This window comes from Lepisosteus platostomus, chromosome 26, assembly GCF_059453375.1.
Source record: "Lepisosteus platostomus isolate fLepPlt1 chromosome 26, fLepPlt1.hap1, whole genome shotgun sequence".
Lineage (NCBI taxonomy): Eukaryota > Metazoa > Chordata > Actinopteri > Semionotiformes > Lepisosteidae > Lepisosteus > Lepisosteus platostomus.
The window spans coordinates 12,909,858-12,923,777 of record NC_142636.1 but is presented as its reverse complement, the minus strand read 5'-3'; the positions used below and the strand labels follow the sequence as shown (position 1 = coordinate 12,923,777).

At 36.2% G+C, this 13,920-nt stretch overlaps 1 protein-coding gene across 1 annotated transcript in view; it reads left to right on the top strand.

Moving 5' to 3' along the window:
- The first annotated feature begins 631 nt into the window (after positions 1-631).
- Positions 632-13,920, top strand: part of LOC148640201 (B-cell receptor CD22-like) — a 31,451-nt gene continuing 18,162 nt past the window's right edge. Inside the window, exons 1-7 of the mRNA XM_088620427.1 lie at positions 632-866; positions 5,998-6,076; positions 7,156-7,554; positions 8,401-8,676; positions 9,726-9,995; positions 11,491-11,763; positions 13,577-13,834. Coding sequence (XP_088476553.1) covers positions 6,037-6,076; positions 7,156-7,554; positions 8,401-8,676; positions 9,726-9,995; positions 11,491-11,763; positions 13,577-13,834 — 1,516 coding nt within the window. The 5' untranslated portion in view covers positions 632-866; positions 5,998-6,036. The remainder of the gene's footprint in view (positions 867-5,997; positions 6,077-7,155; positions 7,555-8,400; positions 8,677-9,725; positions 9,996-11,490; positions 11,764-13,576; positions 13,835-13,920) is intronic.

The window sequence follows — 13,920 nt, the reverse complement described above, 5'->3', positions numbered from 1 at the left end:
GAGATTACACACTAAACTATACTGCCAGCACTAATACAAGCAGGACACATACGTTCAGTAACAATACAATTTCAAAAATGACTGTATGTTTTGGTTCCTGACTAAACCACATTGATACAGTCCAAACAGTAAGTTAAAAGTACTGACAATTTAAAATTATAGAGAGACATAGAGAGACAGCCAAGAACTACAAATTGTATGACACCCTCATTTCTTGTATTACTGTACAGAGGCCTAGTTGATGAAGTTTTGTCTTTTGGAAATCAAATATCTACTGTATGTGAGAGGACATCCAAAATCCATGACTGGCACTGGACATTATTTTCCAACACTTCATATTGGTTTATGAGCTGGTTGTAGAAGTTTAAATAGAGACTCAACTAGGAATAGTTGTATTTTATGGACATATTGGCCTATTGAATAAAAAGCCTGTGAGAAAGAGAAACTGAAAGAATCCTTGTCAGAATTAGAAATGACAGGTCAGTATGAAACAAGAGGTCTGATTAACTCATGTTAGATGATGAGGTGCTGCAGGCTTTAGAGTGACACTCATCTCTAAAGACTACCAACTGTGTGCTTAGCCTTCCTGTGAGTATAGCTGCCTATCAGCTGTGATTGAAGCCACTGTTGATAATTAAGTGTGAGATGGGGAAGCAAAAGTCTTAGCCAGTCACTTGTGAACTATACCAGGAAGCCAAAGTTTCAGCCTGAAAAGCTTTTTCTTTGCGCCATTAAACATGCAAAGCTAAACAGAAAAAGGGTTCCTCCTTTTGTTGAGCAAGACGCAGTATTGTTGGTCCAAACATTTTCACCCAGCATCACCAGTGATAAAATAAGATTTGCGAGCTGTACCAGACAAGTTAGAGGTAAGTTAAAGTTCATGGTTTTTCTTATTCTCGTTGATGTCACTGTAGCTAACTGTAGTACATTTTCCAAGTCTCACATTTTCTTTATAAATCCTCTATCAGATCCAATGAAAGACTTATTAGATAGAAACAGCCTATGCTTGATGATAATAAGATAAACATGCTTGCTGTACCGTAGGTCAGGGCAGTGATATGGTTGTTAGTGCTGCAGCTTCATGACTCTTGGATCCAGAATTTGACTAAACAAATTGTTGTTTTTTTGCAAAAGTCTTCGACATTCATGGTTACAATACATTATATGTATGTTATGAAAATCAAGAATTTACTCCAGTTATGTTTTGTACTATCATAAACAACATTGACTCATACAGAGTTTTTACAGTTTAAGGAGCAAATGTTCATTAATGTGATCACAGCAACTCCAGCTTAAACTGTAAATATGGAGTACTGTGGCTAATACATCACTTTTACCAATCAAATCTAATTGATTTATTGACTTATTGACTAATTCTAATGATAAATAAATGTATTTATCTAATTTTATTAGAAGTGTAAATTTGCACATTAGTGTGTCTCAGAAGAATTTGAAATAAACCAGAACTTGTGACAAAGGTCCCCTAAACTGTGAGAAACTGAAGACAAATTACAACCCAATATCCTCAAGACTGACACAAACAGAAAAATGCAGCTGGGCAGCAGTGATGCGGATCTACTGTGAAAACAGTGAAAAAGAGGTGTGTGTGTGTGTGTTATTCATCTTGGTTTTACTGCTGTGCATGCTGAAGGTGAGGAGCTCCAGGATGATGGCATAGAGTTTACAGTAGACCAAAAAGCTTATAGTGAAACTGCAACAAGAATACTTTGCACTTTTCAATTTAAGACATAACCCAGAGGGAGTGTTTTATTTTGGGATAAGATCCTGTCCTGTTTTTCATGCAGACACATGCTGAGCAATGCACCCATTCATGCACTAGAGCATCCATGCACTATTATACAGTGGCTTGTTTCTGTGTTTTAAAAATGATTTTAATGTAGAAAGTACTCTTTCAGCTTAAATTACTGTACCTCATGCTAGACTTGTCAACTCATCAAGAAGACCAACTGTCTTACTAAGTGTGTGGAGGATAAAGACCTCTGTAATTTCCAATATTTAGGACTAAAATTCATGCTAATTCACTTTTAGTCAAGGTGTAGCTCGAGTTATTTATTACAATGTGTGAGTATGAATTTCACTGTAATATACAGCATTTGTTTGTCATTAAAATATTAATATTAGTAATCGCAAATAAGTAAGATGCAAGGCAGGATAAAAACTATCTGGCAATATTATCTGTTCTCTGTTCATGTTAAAAGTGACTTACTTTGGCTTTGCATTGATTTATTGATGAGTATTTCGCTAGAGCAATCTTAGTGAAATGCCTTTCTAAAAGGTACAGTTTAGATTTGAAACTGGAACCTACCAGATTCCAATAACAGAACCCTAACTTCAGAGTGCTGCCCTGATGCAGAATGGATTGGGTTTGTTGAAGTTTTGTTATTCAATGCTTTTTAAATGGTCTTTTCTGTGATTTCCTATGGTTTTAATATGCTTTACCATATAAGATCACTTTATAGGCCATATACAATTTCTTGTATTAGGAATTTGTCTTTTTGCAGACCCCAGCTTGCTCTCCATTAGACACACAGGCACACAGACAGGGAGAGAATCTTGGGATCAGAGCACAGGGTCAGCCATTTGTACGGTGCCCCTGGAGCAGCTGGGGTTAAGGGCCTTGCTCGGGAGCCCAACGGAGTAGGATTCCTCTGCCAGCCGTGGGATTTGAACCAGCAACCTTCCAGCCACAGGCACAGATCCTTAGCCACAGTCCCACCGCTCCGCCAACAGTTTTTTTTTATTTTAATTTATTTTATCCGGTCCGCCAGTAGATAGTATATTGGACCCTGCGTGAGGCTAGAATATAGGGTAAAAGGAGAAGGGAAAATCCAGTAATCAAAATCCCGATCGTTGAGCAAATCTGTAGTGGAAGTAGGGCTAAGATCCGTTCTCCAAAAGGTCAATAATCACTGGAGAGAACTAACAAAGGAAAGAGTAGGGTTTTGTGAGTGATTCCTCAATAGTGACCATGGAGTAGTGCGGTTGATGGGCTTGAGTAGGGAGGAAAGTGGAAAGTGGTTGGATAATAGATTAATTGTGGTGAACAGTGCACGTTGGAATGTGGTGGTGAGTGCGTGGCTGCGTGGTGACTCTGACACAAGAGAGGTTTCTGATGAAAGTATATCAGGGCCAGAATTTCTAAACCAGTGATGCACTGAATGACAGGGGATGCCACATTGAGGAGATGTTGTTCTTAAGATTAGGAATGTCCAAAAGTTCAGTCCATGTTGAAAAGAAGACAAAAGAACATTTAGAATGCTAAGCCCTTTTCATTTATGAGCTAAAGGTATGACATCTATTCAGCTCACATGTGAAACAACCTACATTTTCTTTCTGACTACTTTTTTGGAATTAACTTTTGTACAGTATGTTTCTTTGCATCCAACCTGCAGAAACAGCAGAATGTTAAATTGAGTTCCTGAATGCATGTGGAAATTAAAGATCTCGTTACAATATTAGTGTAATCCTCACGCTCTAACTCCATTTCATTCCCGACATTGTATAATAATATTTACAAATACTGTACATTCACCTGCAATCTGCTTTGGACCTTACACATGTTCTAACAAAATGAAGAAATGAAACAGGAATTACCCTCTGGGTGGATTCCTCTCAAGTATGAACTGTGATATTGTTAGACCAGTTTAACTTTTAGGTCACAGCTGTAAGCAGAGCAAATCACAATTTGGGATTGTGTTTTTCAACAAGAGTAATAACAAATTTAATAAAGCAGTACCTCCATTTAAGACCTTCAAGAAGACCTTTTTTTACTAACAAAATTATTTTGTGCAACTCACGGTAGGAGATATTTAAATTATAAATACATTTTTACAAAATCAAGTACAGTACTTCCACTTTTAACCACAAGTGTGTCTGGATAATGTGTCTAAGATTAATTAATGGAATACAACTCATTATGCTTCCATATTCATTTTGTATGCATTACGTATTCTATTTATTTTGTAGTAGTAACTGCCAGATCTTAATTCTTCTCTCTAAAGACATTTTGGAATCCTCAAAGAGTTCTGTGTAATAAATCTTTGTGTGTGACTTTAGGAGTCCTAAGTCCCAAAGCCTGAAGTATCATAGTAATAGTTTACAGAGGAGTGTCAGACTGTATCATACACTATATGATGTGAACATATCTGATGCATGATATAAAATAAGATAGGAGACATCTAAAGGCATATTATGGGATACAAACCACATAACCATTCAAGTTTCTGTTAAGAGAATGGTTTATTCAGAACTTTTAGATTTACTCTCTGTGCCTGGACAACAGCTGTGGTGGTGGAGCTGGTTACTACTGCACTATAAAGTAAATTACTGCATTGACGATGCTATCAAGGCTGGCAGACTAGTTCTTGAGTAAAATAAATGAACAATTCTGAAATATTTTATTTAAAACCTGTTTATTTTGTGATTGCAAAGAGTCAGGTTTTGTGCAAAGAGACAGGTTTTGATTTTCACCTACTTTCTTTATGTTCATATATTACGCAATTTAAATATGCAGTAGCTTTGGCTCAATACAAAATATGACTGTTTGAGTGCAATCTCAATTCTGTGAGCTGTAAGTGAACAGTCTAGTCAAATGAGTGGTTAGTTATTTTGAAAGAAGATTCCGTTGCAGTGTGTCTCCTTTTATCACTGTCTGTGACAGCTGTGCCCAGGCTGGTTAACCAAAATGATTCACACACATCTGTTCTTGCCCAAAGAAGCCACCATAAGTGAGAAGAAAGTAACATCTTCACTTTACAGTTAAAAGATCCAATGCAACTATATGGAAAGTATGTAAGGTTACAGATGAGAAGGGGCATTTCACCACATCTGAGTCAAAGTCAAAGTAATTACCAGCAAAAGCATTTTTTCCTTCAACTGAAAAGAATTTATTCTTCTGAACTGAAAGGACAACTCCAATATACATTAGATCCTCAAATGTCTGGCTTGTTGACTCAGATGCAGTTTTGTGATCACCGTTTTGTGAAAACCCTGGAAAAACAAAAGTACCGGTAATTGATAGCCAGAGTTGTTTAGCTGGTCAACACAGGCTTTGAGGGTATTCAGGATGTCAGTAAACCTCCAAGAATATGTGGAATTTTTGCTGTTTACATTCTTCTCTTCATCTGTTGTATAACATTTCAAAAGATGTTGAAGCTAGGTGGCATGAAAATGACAATATTGGTCAGTTTTCAACCCAGTTGTTTTAGTAATTTAGGCATGCTTATGTATAGAGCATTATGAGATTTCTAACGGCATTAAGAGACTTTGAAAATTCTCAACATTTTGTAACTTGTCAAATGCTAGGAGTTCCAGCAAGGAGTTTAACCATTGTTAATTGAAATACTGTATAACACTTAGAAATATTTAAAATATTTAAAATGGTGTGGAGATGATCACACACCTTAGCTTTAGTTAATATCATTAACTTACACTTGGGAAAGCCCATCTCCTAATTTTGAGTTGTCCAGTGTGTTGGGATCAATCAATGTGTTAAACTAAGATTGACTATGAAACAAAAAAAGCACTTTTATATAAACTATATATAGGGCTAACCCTATCTTAAAATCTGTTTTCTATAGAGAATTAGGGGAAACCTATAAGGCAAATAGGCAAATTACAACCCACACACAGAATAAAACAAACAAAACACCAATAACTATGACTGTGCATTGGTTTTCAATGGGCGAAAGTGTTTTTTCTTTAGTTATCCCTTTATCTTTGAGTGAATAATCTTAATAATCTTGCCATTTCATACATTATAATGAATGGCCATTTATGTCAGATGTCTCTGAGTGTAAGATGAAACTCTTATTACAGTGTTTTACTCCCTAAGAATCACACCTTCTGCAATTTCACAGACCACACTTTTGGCATCGTAAGTTTAGAGTTTATCTGGGCTGTGTGGATCAAGCTATCATACGTTTCACATCTTAGTGAACTTGACAGTCTGATTCAAAATAAATGTTTCTTTTTTAGGTCCTGAGTGATTAAAACTCAAGAGTGAGGAAAAGAAAAATGATTCACTTCTTGTTGATAATGCTGTGCCTGTTTCATGGTAAGTTGAAATCAAAATGGTAATGGATAATGGTCAGTGTTTTCTAAGTGGATAGTTAGATAGGAGCAGTTTGCCTACTGTAGCTTTAAAAAGGCATAAGGAAGCAATCCATAAATGGGTATATAATGAATGACATTACAGCAAAACTCTTAAAACCCTATTACTTAAATCCACTGAACTTTTGTAGTCCAGTTTTTGTATTTTCGTACAATCTTTGTTCACATCAAATTATTTTCATCATTAATATTGATTTTCTGAGAGAAGTTCTCCAGAAGACCCATGACATTCTGTTCTCCTCCATAAGAGCTAGTAGAGATTTTGACAGCAGCATGTTAGATCTGTGCTAAAACCTTCTTTAAAATACACTTTTATTGAGGTTGTTTACCAGGGTCTTTCCTGCCTTTGTATCCAATGTAAGTTGTTTTATTTCACTGTTAAAAATCTTGAGCTTTTCTTTTTCCACTGTTTCTTAAGAAACTGATTTTTTATATTACTCATCTTAACAAAAACATTTTAGCAAGTGCATCATTGTAAAAGACAGTTTTCTTCCCAGCTGACATAGTGGTTAATTAATAGTTAAATAAAATGTATTACGTTTATTGCTAATAGGTGCATAAAACTGTTTAGTAAAATTAGTTTGTATTAAAAAGCAAATGGAAAAATATTTTCCCTACTATTAACAAATATTTCTCACTTAAGAACATATATATTATTTGAAATATGTTCTGTCATTAAAGTGGTGTTGCATTCTTATAACATCAAAAATAAATACTTTAATATTGTAATTACTAACAGTACCCAGCCTCCTACACAACATGTCCTGAAAGCAAAAAACAAAGCTACAGCACTGGAGATCACTCCATAGACTAACACACATTTAAATGGAGAGAAACATTTGTGACTTCAAAATTCTATTGCTTTTTTGCATTTTCTATTTGATTTTTATCATTTTGTGTTGCATAAGACACAACGAGTCCAATAACTAGATGCCTGTGGAAGTATGTTGCTTGGAGAAAATGAAAAGAATTTGATTCATTTTACAAACAACCATTAAATTGTTTTGTCTTTTTACTTCAAAGATTCCTTTTCCCGTTTAAAAATTCCAAATACCACCATATCAGTGGATGAGAGCTCTTGTGTAGTAGTGCCATGCTTCTTTAAACCAATTAATAAAATACAGTCTAAAGAAAACCATCAGCGCATCATGTGGTTTAAGGATGCAATATACAATAACGAGAAGAAGGATTTTGAGGGAACAATTGTATTCAGCAATATCATATCATCTGTGGACCCAGAATTTGCCAGACGTGTTGAATACCTTGGTGACCTTAATTTTATAACAAAGGCTGAAACCTTTACACCCTGTGATGTAAAGCTGAGTAATTTGAGAAAAGAAGATACTGGAAAGTATTCATTCAGGTACTATGGGGGTTCTACTTCCAAGTGGATGAGCGATGAAGTTCTACTTACAGTCAAAGGTAAGTCATTTGCTAGGCATATCCAGTACAGTTCAGAACAACGTAAAATAAAGTAGCAATATCATGATAACTGGCTTTAAGTTTTTAACAAACTTTTTAGATTCCTAGCCTGGGCTAAATGTTTGGAGAACAATTATCTGATGCATGCCTGACTATGGCTTCATTTATAATTAATATCTCACCACTTACAGTTGTATAACCCTAAAACAAGTAGAATGAATTTGTCCTCCCAAAGAAGAAATCTCATAAAACCTCCACTTACATAGGATTTTGTGTGCTCTTTGGAAGGATTCTCCTTTTATTCCAGTTTGTGTGCTGATGTATTCCTTATTCCCCAATGAAGAAAAAAAACATTTTAGATTATAATCTGTGAATTGAGTTATAATGACAACAAGTAGAAGGTCCCACTATCAATATTGTACAAATATTAATAGGAAATGATATTGTCTTTGAATTCTTTAAATTCAGTTAATAATCTACTCTATGGTAAATATCCAGAACAGGAGTACATTCTATTTTGTGAGGTAACAAAGTAAAATTAATCATACTATTGAAGTAACTTTATTCCATTTACTTTTAAGATATTTATTTGATTGCATAAAGCAGGAACATGACTACATCACTGGAAACTCAAGTCTACCAAAAGGCAGCATTTCATAGTTAAACTTCACATTCATTATTTTAATTTTCCTTTCATTGAAAAAATGTCCTGTTTTCTAATGTTTTCTTTTTAATGAACAACTTAAGCAGTCAAACATAAACTGGGAACAGAAATTGTGTGTTCAAAATATGATATCCCTCAGTCCAATCCAACAGCTCTTTTTGTTTTCAATTTTTTTTTTTAAGAAAACCCTTGTAGCATTAGTCTTGAGGGAAACCCAGTCAGCCATGAGGGAGAAAACATCAGCTTGACTTGTAGAACTAAAGGCTCTTGTAATAAGGATCTCCAGTGGCAATACCCTCCAGATTGTATACAGAATCCAAAAGAAGTGGAACAAGGCTCTAAGGTTGGATATCTGACCTTTACTCCAACATGGAAGAGCCATCAGAAGACCCTTTCATGTCAAATTCAGGGAAGCATAGATGAGTGTGCTGCCAGGTCCATCACATTGAACATTACATGTGAGTACAATGGTGTATGTTGCTTGTGCAAAGGTGTTTCCATAAACATGTTCCATGGAACAAAAGCTGCAACTACTAATGCATTCATTCACATTCATAAATAGTGTGGTGGGCTTTTAAAAGGATGCAGTTACAAGAATGGCCAGTAGAGGATTCAATAAGTCTGGTATTCTGCTGTTAGGTAGAGATGAGTTCCTGATACTGGAATGTTAACATCCTGTATTGTGATTTGGAATAATTAGTGAGAATGCAACTCAGCTGAGAGGAGTGAAAGACTTTGTAAGTTTTGAAGACCTTGAAAGTGCTTTAGAAGTTTAATATAAGCTGGGATTGTTTGGTAAACTGAAATGATCTTGCATGATGAAGTGGTAGATTTGTTGTGTGCACATTTGTCCAGGGTAGATATCGACTCCCAGTGCAACAAAAGAAATGCCAGAGGTGTGTTGAATCCTCCTTCAGGAAACGGGCTCTGCTCTGGATGGTCCAACCTCTAGTAAGCAAGAAAATCTGCAAGGGGCTATAAGTAGTGAATTGAACTGCTGGATTGAAAGGAGTGTGGTGGGTTTAACTGGAACCCAACCAGTATGACACCACCAGGAACAATTCTGGCTATGAAACATTAGAGAGAACTGAAATCTGCTACTATGGGAAGTGCCCAGGACTGTCTGGACCACGGCTGATCCACCATCACCCATCAGTGACACTGTGAACCCTCATAGCTATGTCTGTTATGCAGGAAGTTGATACCCTGATAGACAAACCTGCAGTAGGCTTTTTTTATTGACGTTGTCTTGTAACCAGCTTGTAACTGTAGAGGTCAGTATTTCACCACATTTGTATAAGGACAGCCATCTTTGAACTGGCCTTGGCATCCCCGCAGAGAGGAATGGGCTCACGATGAAGCACTTTTACTGTGGATTTATGCTCCTTTTATAATTATTTCATGCTTTCACTGTCCATTACTGTTTATGGAATGCAATGATATACCATTACAGATGTAACTGATGAATCAACAGTAAAATATATTTTATGAATTTATCTACTTACAGTTGCCCCTCAAGTGGTAAGAGTAAAAACTGACAAACCCATCTCTGAAATAATAGAAGACAGCAGGGTGACACTGGTCTGTGAAGTGGAGGCTGCTAACCCAAATGTCACCATTTACCACTGGTACACGGATGGCGTTTTAAGGAAAAATGACACCTTCTCCACCATAGTGTTTCAAAACATTTCCAGACATGACTCCGGAGAATATTACTGTATAGCTTTCAACCAGGTGGGAAATGGAACATCGGAAGTCTTCTCTCTGGATGTGCTATGTGAGTAATAATATGCATTACAATAATGGTCATGATAAACCACTTTTCATCTAAACCTCATCCCTCCCTGATCCCACATATTGGAACGAACCCACTTCTGTCAGCACTGAATTACCCATCTGTGTGACATGTGGCAGCCATTCGGCTCCAACAGTCCGAGTAAAAAACAAGTCAGATGAAATAAGAAAGTCTTTTAGCAATCTAATTGGGAGGAAACTTGGGGTGGTCAGAATGTACAAAAGCAAAGTGGTCATTATCTGGAACACTAGAGCTTCTGGTCTTAGTAACAACGCATGGGATCTCTTGGAACCAAGTAATCAGGGTTAAGAATCCTATGCATGACTGATAGGTCAGTTTAATATATTATACAAATAATGGTGCAGTCTACAATCCATTGTCTCCATTCAACTTATTAGAGGACAGTTTTTACTATTTTTGGTCCAAAGGGAGGCATGCCACTAACTGGTCCACAAACACGCCTTACTGCAGCAAACTGGTTTTACATCCCAGAAGAGACGAGATTCATCCTTAGCTTCTGAACACATTAAACACATGAAAAAGGCTGCAAATTTTCCATGTTCATATTGCATACAATAAATCAATAGAATATAATCAATGACACTGAATATACCGCACACAGTGGACCTACCTAGTCATTTGTGGGATAAAATACCACCCCTGAAAACCACATGATATGCATGTGGGAAATATTTGCAAGCTAAATTTATCCCATTCTTCTAGCAGGATCATCATCAGTGGAGGTTTTGTCTATGATAATTGCCCACAACTATATCACCTTGCAATTTACAACTGGAAACCCACTGAAGCTCAGCAGGTGTGAGTCTGGCCAGTACCTGGATGGGAGACAACCTGGGAAAGCTGAGGTTGCAGCTGGAAGAGGTGTTAGTGGAGCCAGTAGGGAGCACTCACCCTTCTGTCTGTGCCCCAGTGTAGTGATAGTGACACTGTACTGTACAAAAGATGCTATCCTTTGGATGAGACATAAAACAGAGGTCCTCTGTGGTCATTAAAAATCCCAGGGTGTTTCTCAAAAAGAATAGGGGTGTTACCCTGGCATCCTGGCCAAATTTCCCCCTGGATTTTTCCAATCATGGCCTCCTTATAACCTCCATCTATAAACTGGCTTCATCATTCTGTTCTCCTTCCCACTGTATGTGGAGCGTACTTGCACACTATGGCTGCTGTCGCATCATCCAGGTGGTACTGTACATTGGTGGTGGAGGGGAGTCCCCATTACCTGTAAAGAGCTTTAAGTGGAGTGTCCAGAAAAGCACTATATAAGTGTAATAATTATTTTTATTAACTGCAGTAAGGGTATCAGGTGGTAAGAATGCTGTATCTGATATAATCAACCCCAATTTAGTTTGGTTTCTGTTCTGTTCATAACATATACAGTAAAGTGTATAACTTGGGAAAAAATATGCTTTCTCTCCTTCAGTGTGTGATGTGTTTTAACTCTCTTTTACTTCATCAGACAAACCTAAAAACACCAGCATTAAGGAGTCTCCAGACTTACCTAAGGAATTAACAGAAGGCGTGGATGTGAAGATGGTCTGTCTTTTTGAAACCGGAAATCCAAGCACTGTCACCATCACATGGTACAAGAATGACAAAGTCATCAGTGGAAAAGACTCAAACCTCAACATCAACAATATAACTTATACAAATAATGAAGATAAATACAAGTGTGAAGTTAAAAATGCAGTCGGGATGGATGTATCAGACACAGTACAATTAAGAGTTTTATGTAAGTATCCCTTTCTTATCTTTCACTTTGTGTGGAATAATAACACCCTGTTTTCTCAGTCAATATACTGTGCATAAATATATGTCCTTGACTTATTTTAAATAAGTTTTAAATTAGTCCATGGGCACAACATACAAGTATATAGTTTAATTTTTTTAAGAAAGTGAGTATGAAGATCAAAGGTCTCTCCAAGTCAAGAATTCTTAATTTTATCCCTTCCAGTCATGATTGTATCGATTTTTCTGTCACTGTTTCTTGGCAGTGATTCAAAGATTCACTACCAGAAGGATGTCAGAAGCCAAAAAATCCATAAACACGGTTCACAAATTACCCCAGTGATTAACTAATGTCCACCTACATTCATTTACAGATTAATGCCTTCCATACCTTCCCTAGAATTTGTCAACATATTTTCATTTCAGCCTGATTTTTTGTGTTCCTACCTGTTGTCAAGGTTTCCCTCTCCCTTGTGCTTTTTAACACACTTTTTGCCTTGTACTGTATATCTCCCTCACATGTCCCATTCCGAATGGAATTAACTTCTGCTTGGGTCTTTGCAGCTCCCTGCTCAACATAATTAGATATCATACTGTATGATTGCTTCAGAAAGTTCTTATTAAGCTGTAAAACAGAACTTCAGCACCATCTAAGCCATTTTTGATAAAAAAAAAACAAAATAAAAAAGTATTTTTACTTGTAACCTTGTCTGGATTTTAACATAAATCTTGTCTTGTTTGTTTCAGAAATAACCAAAAATTATACCTATTTCATTTAAGTACTTAAATGTAAACCTACAGATATTATGAAGAAATCTGAAAATGTTTTTTAAAACCTTTAGCTTTCAGTTAAATATTCATGTTCACTCCTATTTTTTTTATTAAAATGCAGTCGGCGTTAAGGAAAAATAAATAAAAGAATCGAATAATGGGGGAAATTTAGCAAATTTTAATCTGGTGGGGCATGCTCTTGAGCTACACTTTAGGAAGTTATTATAGAGCCTATAGCAGGCTGGATCCATCTTTATTGTGTAGCATCACTTTCCATGTGGCTCCGGCAAATGAAGAAAAGTGCCTGATTTAGAGTTAAAAATCGAGATTTTGAAGAAACGAAGGGGTGGGTTGACGGTGACCAGTTTGACGCATATATACTCGTAGGACAAGACGTTTCTTTGATTCGTGCAATTCGAGACAGGAAGTAGGCTATTCATGAGAACTTTGCGTCAGCTGTGTTTTCTGCATTGTATTATAATTAAATTGTATTTGATTTATTTTGTATACTGTACACTGTTGTATTTGCTGTATGACTGTTTTCATAATAGTTTAAACTACATACTGTACACATACTAATACAATTCTGGTCAATTTTACTTAAGGGAGGGGAATTTAAAAATGTTTCATTTTCATCACAAGATACGCATCTAGACACCCCTTTTCTAGGTGTTTACACAATACAGGGTCATGGGGCAGCCTGAGTCTATCATTACAAGATGTTAATATTTCGATTGTAGTTTGTGTATTATTCTAGAGGGCCTGTTTTGTAGGTTTATTTGTTATTTTGGTATAAAAAAGCAATTATCTTCCACAAATCTTCCACAAAGTTTAAAGGGGATATCCATTTTCTACCTTATGAATTGTGCACATTTAATCAATGAACAGTAATCGAATTTAATTCAAATATTTGCAAAGATGTGAAGTTGTGCATCCTACATAATTTCCCACTACACTTTGTGAATATATCACACAGTCCAGATATACGTGCATAAAAATAATCTTATTTCTCCAGCACTAACTTCTTTAATGTATTTCTTTCACAGATCCTCCTAAAGAGACAACAGCTACTATCAATCCTGAGTCTGTGAATGAAGGAAATAAAGTTACTCTCTCATGTTCTAGCAAAGGAAATCCAGAAATTCTGACTTACACCTGGTTTAAAGAGGGAACAGGAATCATAGGCTCTGTAAACAAATACACTTTTAAAAAAATTCAAATTGCAGACAAGGGAAGATATTTTTGCCAGGCAAAGAATGCCTTAGGGATAGCAAACTCCTCTGTCGTTGTAATTGATGTCAAATGTAAGTGAATTATTGATCATCATAACACACAGTTTTAAAAGACAACTAACAAGATTTCTAAGTGTCACCACAGTTTGCTGAAGTTG